This window comes from Hakea prostrata, chromosome 11 (genome assembly GCF_041222555.1).
Source record: "Hakea prostrata isolate BN-2017 chromosome 11, UWA_Hpros_2, whole genome shotgun sequence".
In the NCBI taxonomy this organism is placed as follows: domain Eukaryota; kingdom Viridiplantae; phylum Streptophyta; class Magnoliopsida; order Proteales; family Proteaceae; genus Hakea; species Hakea prostrata.
The window spans coordinates 19,912,708-19,933,111 of record NC_142610.1 but is presented as its reverse complement, the minus strand read 5'-3'; the positions used below and the strand labels follow the sequence as shown (position 1 = coordinate 19,933,111).

Sequence of the window (20,404 nt, the reverse complement as noted above, 5' to 3'; positions counted from 1 at the left end):
TTAACCGGGAAGAATGGAATTTCACTACAAAAAGGAGTTCTCTCAAGAACGCAGATTTAGTGCGGTTCACACAAGAATGCACTTTTTTGTTAGCCATACAAAGTTGAAGATAGTTCACTACATATATGTAAGAATGTACAAGGGGAGCTCTCTCAAGAACACCCAAAAGAAGTCATCTATAGATCACATCTCCAAAATCCTGAATCTTATTTGTTTTCACATATTCTACAACAAAGACAGGTTAACACTCCTGCAAGTGGATTCATCAATCAGGTTGGGTCATGGACATAAAAAAAATTCCCATTTGAATCGCCACAAAAAGAAAATGTCAGAACAAAACATGTCCAGAAATTCAGCAAACCCAGGAGAGATGGGAAGGTTTTGACAATCAGATTAGTTAGTTATGATGTCCTTGGCAGCTTTTAACTCTCAGTGGCCCGAGTCTGGTTCCCTTTGCAATAGTCCAAGAGATACATGACAGTAGATTTGAGTTTGCTGCTCACTCTGTCTGTTAAGAATATGGAAAATGGCACCTTTTCCAACTGGGTGGACAAAAACTTTATTTGCCCAATGGGAGTGACTCAAAGAAGAGAAAGCAAAACCTACTGAACAAAGAACACTTCAAAGGAGCCATATACTGTAAGGCCTGAACAAGAAAGCCAAAATTACAACATGGCAAAACTCAATTGAGCAGAAAAGAAACAAAGAAAAGCTCATAAACCCAGCTCAAAAGATCAAATGAGACCGAAACTGCAAAATAAATTGTTAATGGACAGGAGGATATAAATAGCAGAGGTATGTACGAAGCAGAGACCGCGTACATGTTTATCGTACGTTCCTGCCAGCATTAAAAAGAAGATTACTCTTCCAAAAGTGGAGCCTCTTGGATCATCATACTTGCCTTTTGAGCATAATATTTATCTGTTATCTAATCAAATTTGCTGAAATTATTGCAAAGGGTCTGGGAAGATATTCATCTTTCATGCCCTCTATCAAAAAATTTGGCACACCCCTGTAACCATGCAGTTAAACACCCATGACCTGTAAATCACACATTAATAATGACATCCATCTATGACCAGTAGACATGTATAATTTTAATCATCGAACTATCATGAACATTCTACAACTGAAATCCATATAATTTTAGAAATGTAAATGTCCAGAACCACCTAACGTCAATGTATGTCAATCTGCACCAACAAGCTGTTCTACATTATCTTGTCAAAGTGATAGTTAGCCTTTCAAAGTCCAACAATTTGTATCAGTGAATCCCATCATAGTATTTGTTAATCTAATTACATAAAAGGTTCTTACTGAAAAATTAAACAAAAGGCTCCGGACACGTCATCTCCAAATCTCCTATTAGGAAGGTTGGACACCTTCCCCTGGTCATCTGAATCAGTTAATACAAAAAGCACTCCACATGTGTATACCTGTAAGAAACATTGTAGCCATGGGTGTTCAGATAACTGAAATGAGAAGGAAAATCAGTATTGTCATGCTCATAAACTTAAGAAATCATGCTATGCCGTGAGAAACTTATGCTATACAATGCTATAGATGGAATCCCAAAATTTAGCATGCATTATCTGAACATCATGCAAATTTGAATGATACATGAAACTCAAAGGGAACATTAACAAAACTGACAATTTCACTAAGTCTTGAGAGTCAACAATTTCTTCACTTACTTTATCTACTATGCTGTTAATCCTTTACATAGCTATTTATATCTAGATTACTTATTGATTCTGTTCTCTAGCTTACATTATCTGGTCATTAATGAATTTAATTCACCTTAAATAGCCCCGAAGGTATTACCTGCTATTAGTCATAGGTCATCCATCTCAATGGGATTACCTGGTCTTTGTATGATTTGCTTTACCTCAAAGGATCTTCCATCGCGAAGGGGTTTTCTGATATTGATATCTTGCATTACCGTACCCTCACAAAGGGGTTGCCTGGTCTTGGTATCATGCTTTGCTACCACACTCATTCTTCCATCACTTTGGTGTTGCCTAGTCTTTGGTATCAAGAATTATGCTTTGCCTCATATGGTCTCCTACATTAGCAGGGTTGCTTGTTCTTGACCTTTATTATATCATTGATTTCATTTTTTGTCATGATATTTGTTCATTATTGTGCTAATATCCTTTAAATACACACACACATAATTACAATTTACGCACACACATACAAACTACATTCTCATGGGCAGCAACACAGATACACAAACTGAAAGCACTCACAAACAAACACCTGGACAGAATCTAAACACCACGCACACAACACCCGAGTCACATAGACACACCTCCAAGTGCATAAACATATGCACAAACACCTTAACAGCAGATAAACACACCCATAAAGACAGCAACTGTTCTTGCTCTTCAATTCCTCTTCCTGTGCGAGCTTCTTCAAATTTCCTTTTTTACAACAACAACAAGCCTTGTCCCAACTAAATGGGGTCGGCTTCAAATTTCCTTTTTCATTCTTCTATTTTTTTCACTGTTCTGGGTTTATCTTAGATGAAACCAAAAGCATTTTCTCCATTTTTTTTACCCCTATATATATATATATATATATTCCTCTCATGGTTCTGGGGTTCTTGCTGGCTGGAAACTCTAATAAAGACAGGACCCGCCCGTTTTTCCTTTTCATTGGATCCCAGTCACAATTCATAACTTCTTCGCTTTGTTTTTGATCAGTATCAGCCAGTCACGGTTCCTTCCAACCCCAAGAACAGTCTGCGGTTGGCTTATTATTTTTATTCGTTTGTGCTCGTGTTTTAGTATTCCTACATGAGGGTGCTTTAGACTTTGTTTTGGATTCTGTTTTGCATTTTATATTTCAACTAGGATTTGGTTTGAAATTTTCAGTAGCTTGTATTAAGATAAAATTTCAGGTTGAATAAACGTTGTGTTGATTGGGTTTCCTTCCCCTGTCTTTAGTTCCGCCCTCTTCCTCTTCCTATTATCCTAATTCTCCTTCCTTGAAGGCCGTCATTTGCAGTTCTATTTTAGGACAGCATCAGTTTTTCCATTTCAAGATTTTCAACTCAATCACCTGGCTAAATCAGGTTTGAGGGGGTTGTGCACCTGAGTGCCTCTGCTTCTTATTTGATTTTCTCAATTCCACTCACCGTTCCTGCTCCTGTTCTCGACCTTGCGTTCCCTCCCCTTCCAATCATTCAAGCTCACTAGTCTCAATTGTCTCGGGTTTTTGAGTATGAGATGGGGTTGAACCTTGGTATCTCGGAGGACTTAGATAAGTTAGTCAGAACTTAGTGGTATATATCAGAATTTTGCTGGTAATTTTATGCTTCCCACCCTTATCTAGCTTAGATTCCCTCCTCCCCTACCCCCCTATAGGAACAAGGGAGGAAAAAGCAACAACAACATTATTTCTTGGGGAGATCTAACCTCAGTTTAACTCAGTTTTTTGGACCAGCAAGTTGGTCCCTTGGGATCAAGTTCTCAAACCTTCACCATTTTCTTTCACTCTAATGCCGAGATCCCCACCAATGAGGATCCCACAAACCTCTCAATCCCCAGTAATCACCTGCCCTTGCAAACTCCACGATGCCATGTCCCACTAAAGCTCCCAAATTCTTGAAGATAATCACCCAAAACCTCGTTGAACACATGATTTCAGCTCCTTGCCTTGCAGGCCATGATTTCAACTCCTTGTGTTGCTGACCATGATTGCAGAATTTGCAGTACTCCTTCCTTTCCTATCAAATATGGTTTACCACTCTTGTTTTCTTTCCCTACCTGTCTCTCTTTCTTCTTTCCCTCCCCCTTAATCTCTTTCTCATTTTCTTCATCTTTTCCTATCAACAATGGTTCACACCTCTTGTTTTGTTCTTCTAAAGGACTAACCCCATGAAGAAGTCACCCACTGCTACAACGGGGTAGCGGGAGGATCCTAATGTAAACAGCCTTAACCATGCTTTTGTGGAGAGGATGTTTCCACTTGGTCATACTATGGAAATTCCATGTTAACCCTACATAACTCCTTTTCTCCTAACATCTGCCCATGATCCACCCTTGGTTTTTTTATCCTTTTTTCTTTGAATGAGCCAATCCAATCTTTTTCTAGTAGAAACAAAGAAAGTTCCAACAATTTACTAACATAAATAAATAAATTTCCACATAAAATTCAATAAAATGCAAAACACATTTAAAGTGACATTTTGAATCTTAGTCCCTCAAAATCAAAACCATGTATAACCATACCACAAGCAAAGTCTTTAAATTTCAAACATCTCACATTTGGGTAAACTTACCCATCTCAGGGTACGGTTGAAGAACAAATCCTGCCAGTACCTGGTAGTAACAAAGAATTTGTAAGTTTAATCAGGGTGCAGGATATCACATGGGAGATTACAAGTAAATGTGAACCAATGAAGATTTAAAGAGATAGGATCCATGTCTTTCCAAAGTCATCAAGAAAGTAAAAGGTGTAATTCAAATAACCTATTGAGCCACAAATGCCTCTTAATGATATAATATGGAAAAAGATCTATGGGCCTACATCAGCACTCTCATCTCTCTCCTCATTTTCTGAGGAGAAAAAAAGATAGACACATGGGAAGTGCAATATATATAAAGCAGTTCATGTCTGTAGCATCATGCACAATTGGATAAATGTTGGATGAGGACAATAGGGGGTTGAATGATCAAAACACCGTCCCTATAATTAATCCAGTTTATAAAGCTATGGTGCTATAAAGTTCCAATAATTGGTCATAAAATTATTTCATTGAAATCTTAATGCATCACCTCCCTTTCTTTGGACTCAGATCTTCTATGTAGAACATTCAATCCCGTTACAAAATATAACTTATACAATGGTAAGAATAACACTATCAGCCTCTCTAATACATCAATGGAAGCACAATTGCATAAACAATTTAAATTCCATTAATATTTGCATTTGGATTGGATTTAACTTTCTAGCGAGAGAAAAGTGAGGTCTCTCCCTCCTTTTCCTTCCCTTTATGATCGCCTCTACCTTAGTAATGTAGAATGATGTGCATCTGAATGGAACTTATAGAAGTAGAAAGAATTAATTGCAAGGAAAAGGTGCTTACTGTAAAATCCTAGAAGTCAGTAATTAGGTTGTTCACCCATCTATGAACCACTCAGGTGGTTCATTAAAATATAACCCATCCGGCCACCGCATACCCTTGCAAGCAATTTGGCAAACCACCTGAATAGACAATCTTTGATCATGGAATATCTCAGCCCATTGAAATTCAGAAAGAAGTAAAGTAATCCTGATAAAGATCTTTTCCAGCCAAAGAAAAGTTTTCCATTCTCCAGAAATAATAGCATCAATTAGCTCTTTTGCTTTAGAAACCAAAGCAATGCGCCGTACACCATGCCTGCGAGCAAATTGTAACCCATTAAGAATTACTTTTGCTTCTGCTTCAATGCTATCTCCTGCATCTAGTCTCTTCCCTTCGATTGCAACAAAACCACCACTAAAGTTTGTAAGATAGCCTCCATAACCATATTGATCTGGGTGGTGAAAAAGTGCAAACACACGCATAATATAGATTGGCGGGTCCATGAGTTCCAACTGCTGTGATTGGGAAGGAGTAGCTCCTGTAATTTGATCGAACATGAAACTCTTCTGCATCAATTTATATTAAAACATTAGTAAGAATAGATCCTCCAATCTTAAATCTGTAAAAAAATGGAGTAGCTGGGTGTAGTACCCGTAATACATATCTTAGTGAGCGCAAACTCTCTATGTAGAAGCTAAGGAATGACCTCTGTTCACAAATAAAATCACTAGAACTTGCAGTTTGACTATCAAAATAGAATGGCCTCCCGTCGGATGTCTGAATAAGCACTTTATTTCCATCATCCTGTATGTCCCTAGCAGCATATAACTCAGGAAAGTAATAACAGGATAGATTATCCCCCACTGGATTCAAATCAATACAATACTCTTTTGCCCAAGAAAAGGTGCATGTCTCATAATGGTAATCTTTCAGCATCCATATGTCCATTTTACCATCTATAACATATGAAACACAGAGTAGCCCTATCAGTTCTACCAACTGCAATTCCAAGGGATCAATTCGTGTTGGATCACTACAACATCTGGGAGGTTGGACGAGTCTAAATTCTTCAGTCTCCAAGTTGAATGCCAAGATTGTTTCTGAGTGGTACATGCGGTTTATCAGCCAATGAAGAGCTCCATCCACAAAAGCCGGACAACGGTTTCGCTCGAGATTATATGGGGAATTTCCTGCATGTCTCCAAGCCCAAGGAGAAGCATAAGAAGAAGGAGAGTCCTTTCTCATTCCCAAGGTGAAAATTCTGCATTCCCTAGGGAACACAGGACTATCTGGGTCGTAAGCTTCAACATAATGACCACACGAATTGTATGGTTCAATGAAATGAACTATTTTATACTCATCCGTTGATTGAACATACCCAAAACCGAAGGTAGAACTATAAGAACCCCGAAATGATGGCAAGGTTATGAGCTCGAGTGTGCTGGGATTGCAGACATAAAATTTGTCTTTGGATTTGAAACATACCAGATCGAAACGGGTAGGCAGCCAGAGAGGGAATTTACAATCACTGATCTCGAATCTGTTAAGTAAATTTCCTTGCATGTCCTTGGAAGATTGCAGAAGAGTAAGCATTGGACGAGATGGATCACAATGTCTCTTGGGTGATCTACCTGATAAGGTGAAGAGAACAAGTGGCTTGGACTTGGATTGTTGAAGATGAAGTTGAAAGAAATGATAATCATTTGATACGATATCAAACCATCTTTTGCTTAGGCACTTGATTCTGAGAAGGGACTTCACGGGGAGCCATGAGAAAACTTTGATCAATACATCTTCAGGTAACACAACATCGTCGCTCCTGATTCGACTCCGGTGATCTCTGTTTGTCATCTTCCCTCAACTCAATCAAGTAATGTTTTACGAACCTATGAATGCAGAGAGGAAAGGCATGAACTGATTATTACAAATTTCCCTAATTAAAAAGAATTGTAACTTAAAAAAACAAAAGGAACTTGTCAAGGGACTAGAATCGGCCTTCAAGAACCCTAGGATAATTCGCTCACGTATCCTCGAACAATGAAGTTCTTGGGTTTTCAGTGTAAATCGGCCATGCTGAGCGACTCAATTCGGCCACGATTCCCATGCGATTTTCCCTCTTTTTTTTTTTTTTTTTCCTGTTTTTTTTCCTGTTTTTTTCCCTTAAAGGCATGTATGGGATCTCCACCGTCCTACTTGTCATTCCATCATTTTACACTCACATATATATAAAGCTGTCTAATAAGGACCGACTCTGTGATCGTCTAATAAGATCGATATCTTTTAGTGGAGAGGTTGTGGGTTCAACGTTTGCCGACCACATATGTGATATCCCCACCCCCTATCTATAAGAGCGTCTGTTCCAAAAAAAATAATCATTTGTTGTGCACATTTCCCTATTGTACATAGCAATGCAGTACAAGAGAATGACACCTGAAAAATGCGAGTTGAATGGTTTACCTACATTGTTTTCTTCTTTTCACCTAGGACATTACACAATTGATATATAATTTCAAAATGGTTTTCTTTCTAGGAATTCATTTCATCTTATGCCCATTTGAGGTAAACTTTTCATCTAGTTTCTCAACTAAACCAAGGGGAAGAAATTACAGAAGCTTTGAAGATGATGATGAAATGAATACATGCAGATATTAAAGCTTTAGTTCTAAAAATAGAGAATGAGCTCTTGGCACTGGAGAGAAAACTTCCCCTACTAGAACATCCTTAATCGCATTCAATGTGAATTTACTGGAGAACTAGTTTTTCCAAAGATCCAGAAAAAGACTCGGGTTTACTTATTTGGGGTAAATAGATCCGGTAGATTAAAATGGGTTTAGATCCGTATCACTAGGGCTTTTAATCTCAACCACATATTTAGCATTTTTTAAGTGTCATTCTCTATTGCTACACTGCTATGCACAGTGGAGAGGTGTGCAACAGACTATTTTTTCCTTGTGAGTTTGGGTCCACTACCACATATGAGTGTGAGGAAATGGTTTGAGGAGAAGCTGGGGCTTATGTTCAATTTGATCTTTGGTAAGCCCATTTACTACTGTACCATGATTCAAGACCTAAAATTATTGTCATTGATTGTTGATGGGCCAAGTCAAGCCCAAGTCTTCTCTCATTGAGTCATTGTCCTCGATTGAACCAGGTCGAGATGGATTGTCCTTGTTCATGTGTCTATCCCTAACTAGCCATGTCCTTGTACATATAAGGTTAAGAGCACAAAGCCATAGAATTACAAGAAACCTAAAGCCAATGAGTGGATAGAACCACGCCATTGGACGCCTAACAGAATGGGCCTTTTTGGTTAGGGTATCAACCAATACATTGGCCTATCTAGAAATACATTCAATAGAGCAAGAGGGGAACATAGACATGAGGTAGTGTATGTCTTCAACCACCACTAGATGAACACGTAAAGAGACTACTTACCTAATTGAGACTGTTACAATGTGAATTGACATTGAAAGCCTTGAATTATTCCTTCCATGAGCCATGCCTCCCAACCCCACATCAGTGTTCGTTAGTTCAATTAGCTCCAATTTAGAATCCCCTTGAATCTCCAAGTCTTTGACCACCAAGCCAATCCCAGACATGCTTGAATTTTCCTTGATTGATGTCCCTTTGGCTCTATAAATCGAGTATAACTCAAATACCTCAATATTTCATTCCCCTAATCAGCAACCCTTCACCCGCAACCAGACCTCTTGTAAAAAATAACTTTTGCTTTTCTTATTAGCTTATAATATTATAAAAAATTAAAAAAAAATCTTTATTTTCAAAATACTTTCCCATCAAATCCTTCTCCATGATTCTCCACGATTCTCTATATGAGTGATATTTAAATGTTGTGCATTTAATGCGCAACATTGAATTTAAACCACCACTATATTAGCCAAAAGTCATCGACTCACTACCCACATACACAAATGAAGGAACTTAGTTTGTCAACTTTTGATGTGCTATCTCTCCTCAATCTATGGTGATGAGTGATCACTTTATATCTCCATTTACTTTTCCAACACAAATCACCTCTATCATAGGTGTTTAATATCATACTTAATTCATTGAAGAATCAAATTAAGAAGAGGGAACTTTTTCTTTTCCTTTCCTTCTTTATTTTTCAGTCAAGTCATCATCATCCTTGAACCAAACAACCACCGTGGAAAACCAATTAGAAACAGTGTTACCATCCCATTTTCAAGGCATTTCATTTGACTTTCAAAAGTTCGTGCTTCTGATTATCTTTTCTGGGCACCAAGACACACACATCATCACTACTAGAAAGCTTATAATTCACAAGCTTCACACCCCCAAAGCCTATTCAAAATGAAGGCTAGCTATGGAGATGAAGATGGTGTTGAGTTGTTTCATGGATCTTCTTTTGCTTCTTACCTCTCTCAGAACAGATTCTCAACTTGACTCCAGTGAGATGATCAAGAAAGAAGAAGATGAATCTGCTCCAGAAGTAATTCTTACAGCCCAGAAGCATTTTCGCCAAGTTCAATGTATTCGTGGACCATAGATAAGTGCCTGTGTTTGCTTCTAACTGTTATGATGATGAGAAAACTGATCTACTAGGTTATCTATGATTTGGTTATAACTTATAAGTAATTATATAATCTTGATTAGTTTTCTTTAGATCCCAGTAATATGAGAAAATTAGTTTAAGTTCTTTCTTTCTTATTCTCAACAAGACTCGATGTTTATTGCTATTAACCTTTACCCTATTGGATTGGGTTTTCAAACTACATTTTCCCAAGGCCAAACAACAAATTTTTATAAACTCAAAGAGAAATTTTGCAGAATACTTGAGTTTCAATAAAGAAATTTTTATTCTCTTTGCAAGTTGATTCCGTTCCATTTGAATTACAACAATACACATATTAATTTTATCCAATTGAAAAGACAATTTAAACCCTAAGATTGGGCATAAAAGAGAAGTAGTTCTTCTTCTTTTATTATTTTTAAGGTTAAGAGCACAAAGAAACGTGAAGGCATAGAGGCCACGCCATTGGACACCTAACGAATGGGCCTTCTTGGTTAGGGTATCAACCAATACATTGGCCCATCTAAAAATACATTCAATAGAGCAAGAGAAGAATATAGACATAAGGTGTCGTACGTCTTCAACCACCACTAGATGAATATATAAAGGATAAAAATAAAAAAAACCATTCGATTTCTTCACCCAAATCCAAATTAATAAACCATTTGGAGATAAATGATTTAAGTAGCCTATTTAAGGTTCTTCTAATCCTAATGATGATTACCTAACTATAGATATAATTATTTATAAATGGAACACGGTTGTTCAACAATATTAGCCTAATACTTAAATTATGATTAAAATATTAGATCAAAATCATTTGAATCCAACCGGTTGACACCCTTATTTGTGAAGTACGATATCTTTCCCACCACACAAATTGAACAATACAGGAAATTCCTTTTCCATGCGCCTACTCCCCCCTTGCTGCCCAACCTCGGATCATATTGCACTGAAACACTTCCCGATCCAAATGGGAGCGGGGAGAGATCTCTTCGCTTGTTTGTCATTATCAATGTTTCGAAAGCAGATCAAAATAAGCCTTGCATATCAATCTTACCCAGCTCACCGTCCAAATAAAGTGAACATGTTTTTATCCACCATCAAGTATAAATTACCAAACCTCTCAATAAGTGGCTCACAACCTTCGCTATAAAACGTGATTTGAGCTCAACCAGGCTAGTTAGATAGTCTTTGCGGCAATGTGTTAGCTAGAAATGGGTTGGCACTCAAGGAGATTTCGATTCCTCTGTTAGACCATTTGACTAAATTCTTCACATACACAAAGGAATAAGCTTTTATTTTGTCAAATTTAGATTAGTGTCCTAATCTCCTCAATCTATGGTGATGAGTGATCACTTTAAATTTCCATTTACTTTTTCAACACTAATCACCTCTATCATTAGGTGTTTATATCATACTTAAATTCATTGCAGCTAGAGTCAAAGAAGAGAGGAAATTTTTTTTCGTTTCCTTCTTTATTTTCTTATCAAGTCATCATCATCCCTGAAAAAGCTTATAATTCACAAGCTTCGCACCCCCACAGCTTAGTCAAAATGAAGTCTATGGAGAAGAAGATGGTGTTGAGTTGTTTGATGGATCTTCTTTTGATTCTTACCTCTCTCAGAAAAGATTATCAACTTGATTCCGGTGAGATGATCAAGAAAGAAAGAAGATGAATCTGCTCGAGAACCAAAACTTACGGTCCAGAAGCATTTTCGCCAAGTTCAATGTATTCGTGGACCATAGATAAGTGCCTATGTGTGCTTCATACTGTTATGATGATGAGAAAAATGATTGTTATCTATGATTTGGTTGGTAATTGTGTAAGTTTTTTCTGCTAATTAAAGTTCCAATGCTTAAAAGTTACCTTAATTATATAATAATCATGGTGGCATGCAGCTTTCTTTTCTTAGTCTCAACCAAGCATTTTCCCATGGCCAATCAACAAGCTTTTACAAACTCAAAGAGAAATTTTGCAGGAATACTCAAGGAATTTTTTTTTTTTGGTTTGTAGAAAATATAGATTTATTTATTCAAGAGTGAACCACGAGAGATCTTACATCTCAGAGAATCATAGAGCAGGATCCACGTTAAAAGGGGGGAAGGGGTATGGTGGTACACGAATCAATCTTGAGATAGCGCTGTAGGTTTGGCCAACTCATCGGTGGCGAAATTTGCTTCACGATGTTTATGTGTGAATGAACAATTTGTTAAGGTTGTCGCTAGGTTGAGAATATCATTGAGTAAATGGGAGATTTTCCATTTGTAATAGGTTGCTGGATGTATAATCGTCTGCACCCGCGCATGGTTATTACTTTCCACGAGGATATGGGGAATCTAGAAATTTAGGCAAGACTAAGTCTACGCCTAATGGCTAGTGCTTCAATAGTAAGAGAATCCTGATAGCCCATTCTTTGTCCAAAAGCAAACACCACCAGGGGTGTCAACGGTGTGGTTTGGAGCGGTTTCGGGCTGAAAAACCCCCAACCCAAACCAGCCCATTTAAAAGATAACGGTTTCGGAGCGGTGCGGTTTGGTGCGGTTTGGGTTCGGGTTGATTAACGGTTTGGCCTAATGATTTGGATTCGGTTTGGCAAACGGTTTGGACTAAATTAAAAATCAAATATTGAAATTTATTTTTATTTTTTCCTCAACTCCAAATCCTAGTTTCTCACACACAAAACTACAAAAGATAGAGGATGGTGTTAACGAAAAATTTGAAATCTTGATGCTTGATTTCACAAAAGTGAAAATGTGAAAGACTGAAAGTCTGAAACTGGAAACTGAAACAGAGTTAACGATTAAGATTAAGAGTTATCAATTAAGACTTATAAATTTTAAAATAATAAAACTAAATGAAATTTGAAAATTAAAAAGTTAACGATTAAGATTAAGACTTAAGAGTTAAGAGTTATCAATTAAGACTTTTAAATTTTAAAATAATAAAACTAAATAAAATTTGAAAATTAAAAAGTTAAAACTTAAACCGTTGAAAGTGTTAACACTCAACTCTCAACTACCCAAACTCGAGTCTCAACGTCTCAAAGAAATTCGTGGATCATTAATTACATTTAAACAATACAAAAAAAATTAATTACATTTAATATTTTAATTTTATTTATGTAAAAGACTAACGGGCTGACGGGCTCGCACACGGGCTGGGCTGGGCCAGCCCGAAACCGTTCGGGCTGAGGACCCTCAGCCCAATTACGGCCCATTAAGGATCGATTAGGGCCGGTTCGGTCCGGTTTTAACGGTTCGGGTTGAAAATTGACACCCCTACACCACCTTATGAGTACTTAGAGTTTCAATTAAGAGATCTAAGGGCTAATCGCCTTTCGCTGAGTACTGGGAATAGAAGTTGTAACTTAAGAGGGAAAATTTTACCAATGCATAAGAAAGAATGCAGCCCATGTAGAATAGCTTTTACTTATGTTTCAATTGCATCTCCTGCAGCTATTCATTTTCCTTCAATTGCAGCAAACCACCTCTAAGATTTGCTAGATATCCCCCATTAAAACTCCTACCTCCAATATTGCTGCAAAAATCTGCAAAAATGCATATAATATAGATTGGTGGATCCATGATTGCCAATTGCAGCAGGTACTGGGAGGGAGTAAATCCATTCACTTGATCAAGCTGCTATTCTGCAAAAATTCACAAACATTAGTCTTGTGCTTCTAGTCATCGATTGATGCTAGTTTAATTATTTGAGTAATTGTTGGATTAATTATACAAACCTGCTTAATTCAATACTTATCTTAATAAGCACAGACTCTCTATATAGAAACTGAAGAATGAACGGCAATTATCCTTAGAAATAGAATGCTGTTTGAATATTGTAATAAAATGATTGTCTAGGAAGTTTCCTCCCTTACGACTTCAAGAAGGATTTTAAACCTCTTCTTCCAGTATATACCTGGGAACACAGTACCAACATTGTTGAGGGTGGCGATTTATAGGATGATTTAGATTGAAAAAATTAGTGAAATGGGCCCAAAGAGAGTCTGGTAAGGCCAAACTGTATTGAGTGAGAAAAAGTCGCTCCGCCTGGGAAGCTCTGCAACACCTCCCCTGTTCTTGTTCCTGTTCCTGTTCCTGTTCCTGTTCCTCTTCACTCATCTGTTCTTGTCTCGGTCTTGAGTTTTGGGAGTTGTGGAGTAGGTTGCAGAGTAGGAGGAATAGGTGGAGAAGGTGTATTGGTGGGGGACATTTGAGGGGTTGACTGTGGAAGAGTTTGATCAGAAATAGTAACTCAGAGAGATGAGGAAAATGTGTATAAAGGCAGTTGCAATTTCAGGGGTTTTGCAGAATTCGTGTTTGTGAGTATGGGAAGGCAGTAAAAACTAAAAAGTAAGTGATGATCGACTTAATTCATACTAAAGTTTGTCTTGGTGGGATGACTTGCAAAAGACGGGTTCTGTTGCAGAGATATGCCAAACAATGCAGCAATTCAGGAGCTTTAATGGATGCAGCAATTCATGTCTTCTAGTGAAGTGAAGAGGACCACAATATTACCGGAATAATATTCTCCTTGCTACGATGCCCTTCTCCCCTGCCCCAAGACCTGCTCCCTTCCCCTTCTATGAAATCTCCTCTGCTGAAAACGGTACCTCTCGCAGCCCTCCGCAGCTCCTCCGCAGCTCTCCTCTCTCTCTTATCTCGCCAATTCTGATTATAAATGTTTGTAGACACTACAGCGAGAGTCGTCCTCCCACTTCCTTCTCAAGCTCGAGCTCTCTTCTATCTCTGTAAGATGGCAGATCCAAATCCAAATCCAGATTATCCAGATTTGGACTTTCCCAGGCCACAGGGGGTGGCTTGGCCACCTCCAGTTCTTCCATGGATTTCCTGGTTGCGCCGCGGAAACACTCAACAGCCTTTCTTTATTATGAGAAAACTAGTTCCAGCAGCGTTTTAACTCGTCCGAGAATCATTGGAGATCACAGGAGCCGAAACATGGATACGTTGCTTGGAAAATCAATGCACGCTGGTAAAAGTCGATGGGTAAATGTACGTGCCCGCACTGTCGCCGGAGCAATTCAGAACTTTAGGTGCAAAGTGAAATATGATTCAAATATAGATCCTTACCTACGTGACTTCAGGTTCTTCGGGGAAGGACCGCGCCCGGGGCAAACAAACAAGGGGGTGCCCCCCCCCCCCCCCCCCCCCCCCTTTGTTCATTGTGCCACCGGATTTGTTGATGCAGTAGGTGTTTTCAGATGTTTTTCACAGTTTTAGGTGTTTATGTTGTTATGAATGTATTAGGTGTTTTTATATGTTTTTCAGTTTTAGGTGTTTGTGTTGTTATGAATGTATTAGGTGTTTTTACTCAGTTTAATGAATGTATTTCAGTTTGAATGAATGTATTACTCAGTTTTAGTGAATGTATTTCAGTTTGATGAATGTGTAATAGCTGTTTTTAGTAGATTGTTTAAATCAGAGCACCACAAAATCTATGTTAACATGGGCTGAATTTAATTTATTTTAATTGAAAAACTTATTGGCTTAGGTCAAAGTGACCGCTGGGCTGGGCTGGGCTGGGCTGGAGCGATCTAGAATTCGAACCGAGTCTAAAATGAATATTGGGCTGGGCCCTAAGTGAGAGATGGGGGGGGGGGGAGTCAGAGATAGGAGAGGATTCTCTTTCTTCGTTGCGTACTTAGGGTTTCGGAATGTCATCTGATCGAGTCAAGAAAAATGGGCGATCGGATCAGTGTGTTCTCATGGCTAATCTTGAATTGCTCGTCGGAGTCAGAATCGAGTACTTAATAAACGATGTATCTTGACAGGCAGTAGCATTCTCAATAATTATTTCCATGAAAGCATCCTTTACACGAAATTTCAAGCATTGGGAGTCGAGAAGAGCGATGTATAGACTGAACCGGAACGGTATTTCCGTTACATTGTGATTTTTTTTTCCAAAACCCCCTTTTTTTTTTTTTGGGGGCTCTTTTTCTTCTTCAATGTCGATTTTTTTTTGCGAGAAAGCAGCGGGGGGGAAAATTTGTTGATGCAGGGTACTGGTGGTTTTCAGATGGTTTTTCTTCATGCCATGTTTTAGTTCCGTTGTTTATGTTGTTACATTTTGAATGCATTAGGTGTTTTTATAGCCTGTTTTTCAGTTTTAGGTGTTTGTGTCGTTATGACCATGGTATTAGGTCGTTTCTTTTACCTCAGTTCATCAATGAATGTATTTCCAGTTTGAATTTGAATGTATTATCCTCCAGTAAATTTAGTGAATGTATTTTAAATTTTTTTTTTTTTTTTTTTTTTTTTTTTTTTTTTTTTTTTTTTTCTCTGGGGGGTTGGTTTTGGTTGCCAACCGCCTCCCCCTCCAAATGGAAAGTTGGATATGGTTTTATACTTTAGAGTACCCAATGTGTACGTAGATTTCTTTTCTTTTTTTGGGTGGGGGTTGGGTAAAATGTGTATGTAGATAGAGACCTTAAATTTGTTGATCTTCAAATTTGACTGAATTTGTACTTGTGTCTGATATTTATCTATGTCACAGTGTTTAAAAGCATATACATGTATATTGATTTTCACTTCTATTTTATCTAGTTTTTATCTCTAGTTTGTGTCAACTTATCGTATATATGTAAGGGTAATGTCTATGTCTATACAATACACAGTCAACTTTGGTGATGTACTCTTTCTTTCAGTGTTAATCTTCCCATTCACAAGATATACAGGTAAGCTAACAATTTAATCGATCATAGATTAAGAGGAAAGAAATAATTGAGAGGGTACTGTCATTGACATGGAAGAACAATATAAAGGATGACTTGATGATAGTTAATTTTTTTCAAACCCAAAGCATTATATCTTGGTTATGAATCATTGCCACCTAAACCACAATTGAAGTATTAGAGCTGTTTTTCATCCAGTAGTACTGTCAGATTGATTGGTTAGAAAAGATTAGAATTTTGAATTTCATAAACATATATTACCTGTACCAATTAATCCATTAAATCGTTAATTACCCTTAATCCACATTAATTACTTGATAGAAGATGTTTCTTCCATGTAATGTATTCAAGAAGCTAGATAAAGGGAAAATGGAAACAAAAGGACTTTTGCAGCTGCTGGGCTGGCTGAGTCGGCTTACTAATTAACCTTTCCCATGAAACATGCCAGGTAGGTTTGACTCTCCGGTCTTTATTTTTTGGTTAAAGTTTGATGACTTTCTGGTCATGACTGCCAAAATCACACTATTCAAACTCAAACTGAAGAATCAGAGGTTGGAGTGGAAGTTATAAAGTAGAAGGATGGAAGGGTTGATTTGAAGAAAATAACTCTGTTCATATTTTAGTTTCTTGACCTACTAGAATTAATAAGTCAGTGTGCTGGTATTTTAAGAACACTCGGGTTTCATAAGGTGTCTACAAGGAAGGAAGCCTAGCTATGAACTGTCCTATTCATAAGGTGGCTGACCTCATTGATCCTCTTATTAGACAATAGAAACTAGAGTTGTTGGAACAATACTTTAATGTGGAAGATAGACAGGTTGTCCAACCAACGTATGAAAATCAGCATATTCCCAAGGCAAGATAAGCAGGTTTTTTTTTTGGAGGGCAAGTAAAAATGGTTATTTTACTACTAAATCAGCTTATCATCTTCTACCAAAAAAAAAAAGCAGGGACAGGAACAATAGGTCCGCGGCATCAACTTCGAAGATTACACATTTGGGACAAGGTGAAGCCTAAGGGATAGTGGAAGCTCATTTGGAACAGCAAGTTAGGCCATGCCCAAGGTCAAAACTTTCTTATGATGGCAATCATGTGCACAAGCTTTAGCGACAGGGTTTTGAGACTTTGTTAGCAAGATATCGATACGGATGACTGACTATATATAGTTGTGTCCGGTGTGGCTTACTTTTCTATCGAAACAATAGACCACATTTTATTGGGATGTAGGTTTGCAAAGCTGGTGTGGTTCGGCAGCCAGCTCAATTTCATCACTCCGGAGGACGATAATGTAACATTTCATGTTTGGTTGGAGAAATGGGGGTTGATCAATTTTGATAGCAAACAACATATATAGTAGGGGAGTTCTCAGCAGATGTGCCTATTTATGTTGATATTTGTGGCTAGCAAGAAATGAATTGGTGCATAAGAATGTGGTTTGGAGTCCTCAAGAAGTGATCAATAAGGCACAAACTGCATTTTCATACCGGAACCTTGCTTAAGCGAACCAAGCTGCTTACCACTTGGACCAACCCCGTTGGTACTTAGTTTCTTTTTTTTTGAACCTTTAACCGGCAATAGAAGGTTAATTAATTAACCTATAAATAATAGGAAGGAAAATAGAAATTTTAATGAACGATTCAGATTTAGTAAACAAATCTAATGGTAGAACTGTTCAGCTAACCTTTTCACATGTCCGTTCAGCTACCACCTTCTCATATTTTATTATATTTAGACGTGTGGGGCCTACATTAAAAATTTAGGTAAATTAAGCTGAAATTTTAAGTGAGATTTGAATTTCCATTAATAGAAATGAAATTTTAGGAAAAAGTTTTAAGGATTAAAAAAAAAAATTATTATGATTAGATTTGATAAAATCAATGGGTGAATTCTAATGAGATTTAAATTGCTATTAGTGTAATTAAATTTTAGAAGAAAGAAAGAACAACTAAATAAAAAAAAATTATACTTTATGAAATGAATACTAGAAAAATTGTGAGTGAGTGAAAGAGAGGAATAATTTGAGAAAGAGAGTGAATACTGATAACTGTGGAGAATATTTCGAAAAAATTCCAATGTATGCTAACTACTCCACTATTTTGTGAGACGATTGAGAAAAAAAAAAAGAGAGAAAAAATAAGAATAATAAAGAGGAGATTCATGAGAGAATAAATAAAAATGAAAATATAAGAGAGAATATAGGGAGAAATTTATGAAACGTGAGTTATTTTTAATTAGAATTTAAATTTTTATTCCTTAAAACTAGGGGGTTTAATGATAACAATTAGATTATGATTAAGAATGACATTTATACCCATCATTTATATCTTAAATTTTTATTTTTAATTTTTGGAAAGGGACCAAATAATAGTATTGCTACAGAGGGAAGCTCTCTAACCCCTTGTTCCTATTAAATTAATATAAAACACCATTTAAAAAATTATTGCTAAAGAGAGTAAACGAAGTTCGGATCTTCACAGTTGCAGTGGCTTTCGCACATTCTAATGAGTTATTGGATTTAACTATGTTTTTTTGTTTTTAAAAAAAATCTATATTATTCCACCAAGGCGGAGCAAAATACGGGTTAAAGAAGGTGTTCAAACTTTGAATTTACCCCTCTACGGGTAATCAGCCATATAATAGGTAATTAGTTTATTTTCTCATTGCTCTCTTTAACTTATTTTTGTAAATTTCAATTCGTTCACAGTCTCAGCAGCGAAAAGAAAGAAATTCTATTTTTCTGATCGATGACGAACGTGGGAGATCATCCAAGCAGTCGGAGGAAGGTGATCAGAAGTGACGACAGAGATAATGAGAATGAGAAGAAGGATCGATCAGATGATGTGGTGCTGCTTGAAGATTTGTTGATAAAAGTGTTCTCACGGCTTCCAGTGAAATCTCTCCTCAGGTTGAAGTGCTTAAGTAAAAGATGGAATCACATCATATCCAGTGATCATCATTTCATCGATCTCTACTCCAAAGAATCCAAATCCAAACCATTTCTTCTTGCTTTCTCATCCTTTAAAAACCTTAAAATCAAACCCACTGTTTTTCTCCAATCTTCCATAGACATGGAAGGGAATTATTCGTCAAACGGCAAATTCAAGATCGGTAGAAGAACCATGGAAGATCTATCATATCCGACGATGCTTCCTACTCGCTTGGATCTGGTATGTTGCCAATGTGATGATAAAATCTATGTCTGCAATCCAACTACACATGAGTCCATAACATTGCCAGCCTTTGGTCTCCCCAGTGATGAAGTTCGCAGTCTGGGATTTGGATATGTTGGATCTACCAACGAGTATAAAATAGTTGATTTGTCTGCTGCATTATACGATTCAGACATGGAGGAATATGATGATTCCACCCTCGACCTCCCTACAGAATGCAGAGTTTTCACATTGGCTATGCAAGAGGACTCTCCATCTTCCTATGCTTCTCCTTGGGATTGGAAAAAAATACAAAATTCCCCTTACAATGTCGAGTTAGGTCGACATTGTCCAGCTTTAGTTGATGGAGTTGTTCACTGGTTGATCAATCGCAAGCGTCATCCAGAGTTTCTGATCGATGTCAATCCATCCATCTTGGCTTTCAGCTTGGAGACTGAAGAGTTTCGAACACTCCCACGTCCCAGTGAGTGTCGTGATCTGAGAAACACCATAGCCGTGAATGTCCAATTGGTGGAATTGAGAGGACTGCTCTGCCTTCTCTTGTGTCCAAACCGATGAAACCAAAATGGGCATATGGATGCTCAGAAGAGATTATGATGATCATCATCATCATAATCATAATTTTATCTGGGTGAAAGAATACACTATTGATTTCACTACCTTGACCTTGTTGGATCCTTTTTGTACTAGTTATTTTTTCAGATCCGATCCACCTCCTCGAAAAATCCCTCCTCGTCATCCTCGATGTTATTTCTATTTAGTTCCCAGGTATATACTGGAAGAAGAGAATAAGATCCTACTCGAAGGCGTAGGGGACACAATTCCTGTACGCTCGTTTTATTACGATATTCAAACAGCTGGGTTTACTAAATTTTTAAGTAAAGATGATTGCCGATCATTCTTCAGTTTC

General features: G+C 37.4%; 2 protein-coding genes across 3 annotated transcripts; one reads left to right on the top strand and one right to left on the bottom strand.

Moving 5' to 3' along the window:
- Positions 1 to 215: 215 nt before the first annotated feature.
- Positions 216 to 7,164, bottom strand: LOC149000699 (F-box protein CPR1-like). Of its 2 annotated transcripts, XR_016170832.1 has the most exons (4): positions 5,729 to 7,164; positions 5,099 to 5,643; positions 4,292 to 4,331; positions 216 to 1,436 (listed from the first exon to the last, which is right to left on the bottom strand). XR_016170832.1 is itself a non-coding variant. In XM_089140811.1 (3 exons), the coding sequence occupies exons 1-2, from the start codon at positions 6,926 to 6,928 to the stop codon at positions 5,131 to 5,133; spliced, it is 1,713 nt and encodes a 570-aa protein (XP_088996937.1). In that variant the 5' UTR covers positions 6,929 to 7,164; the 3' UTR covers positions 3,613 to 4,331; positions 5,099 to 5,130. The 2 variants fall into 2 exon arrangements, 1 of the variants encoding a protein (XP_088996937.1); XM_089140811.1 differs by lacking the exon at positions 216 to 1,436 and having other exon boundaries at positions 3,613 to 4,331.
- Positions 7,165 to 18,872: 11,708 nt separating this feature from the next.
- On the top strand, positions 18,873 to 20,404 carry LOC149000698 (F-box protein At1g30790-like). Its single transcript, XM_089141104.1, has one exon. It carries the CDS (start codon positions 19,069 to 19,071, stop codon positions 20,050 to 20,052), a length of 984 nt encoding a protein of 327 aa, XP_088997230.1. The 5' UTR covers positions 18,873 to 19,068; the 3' UTR covers positions 20,053 to 20,404.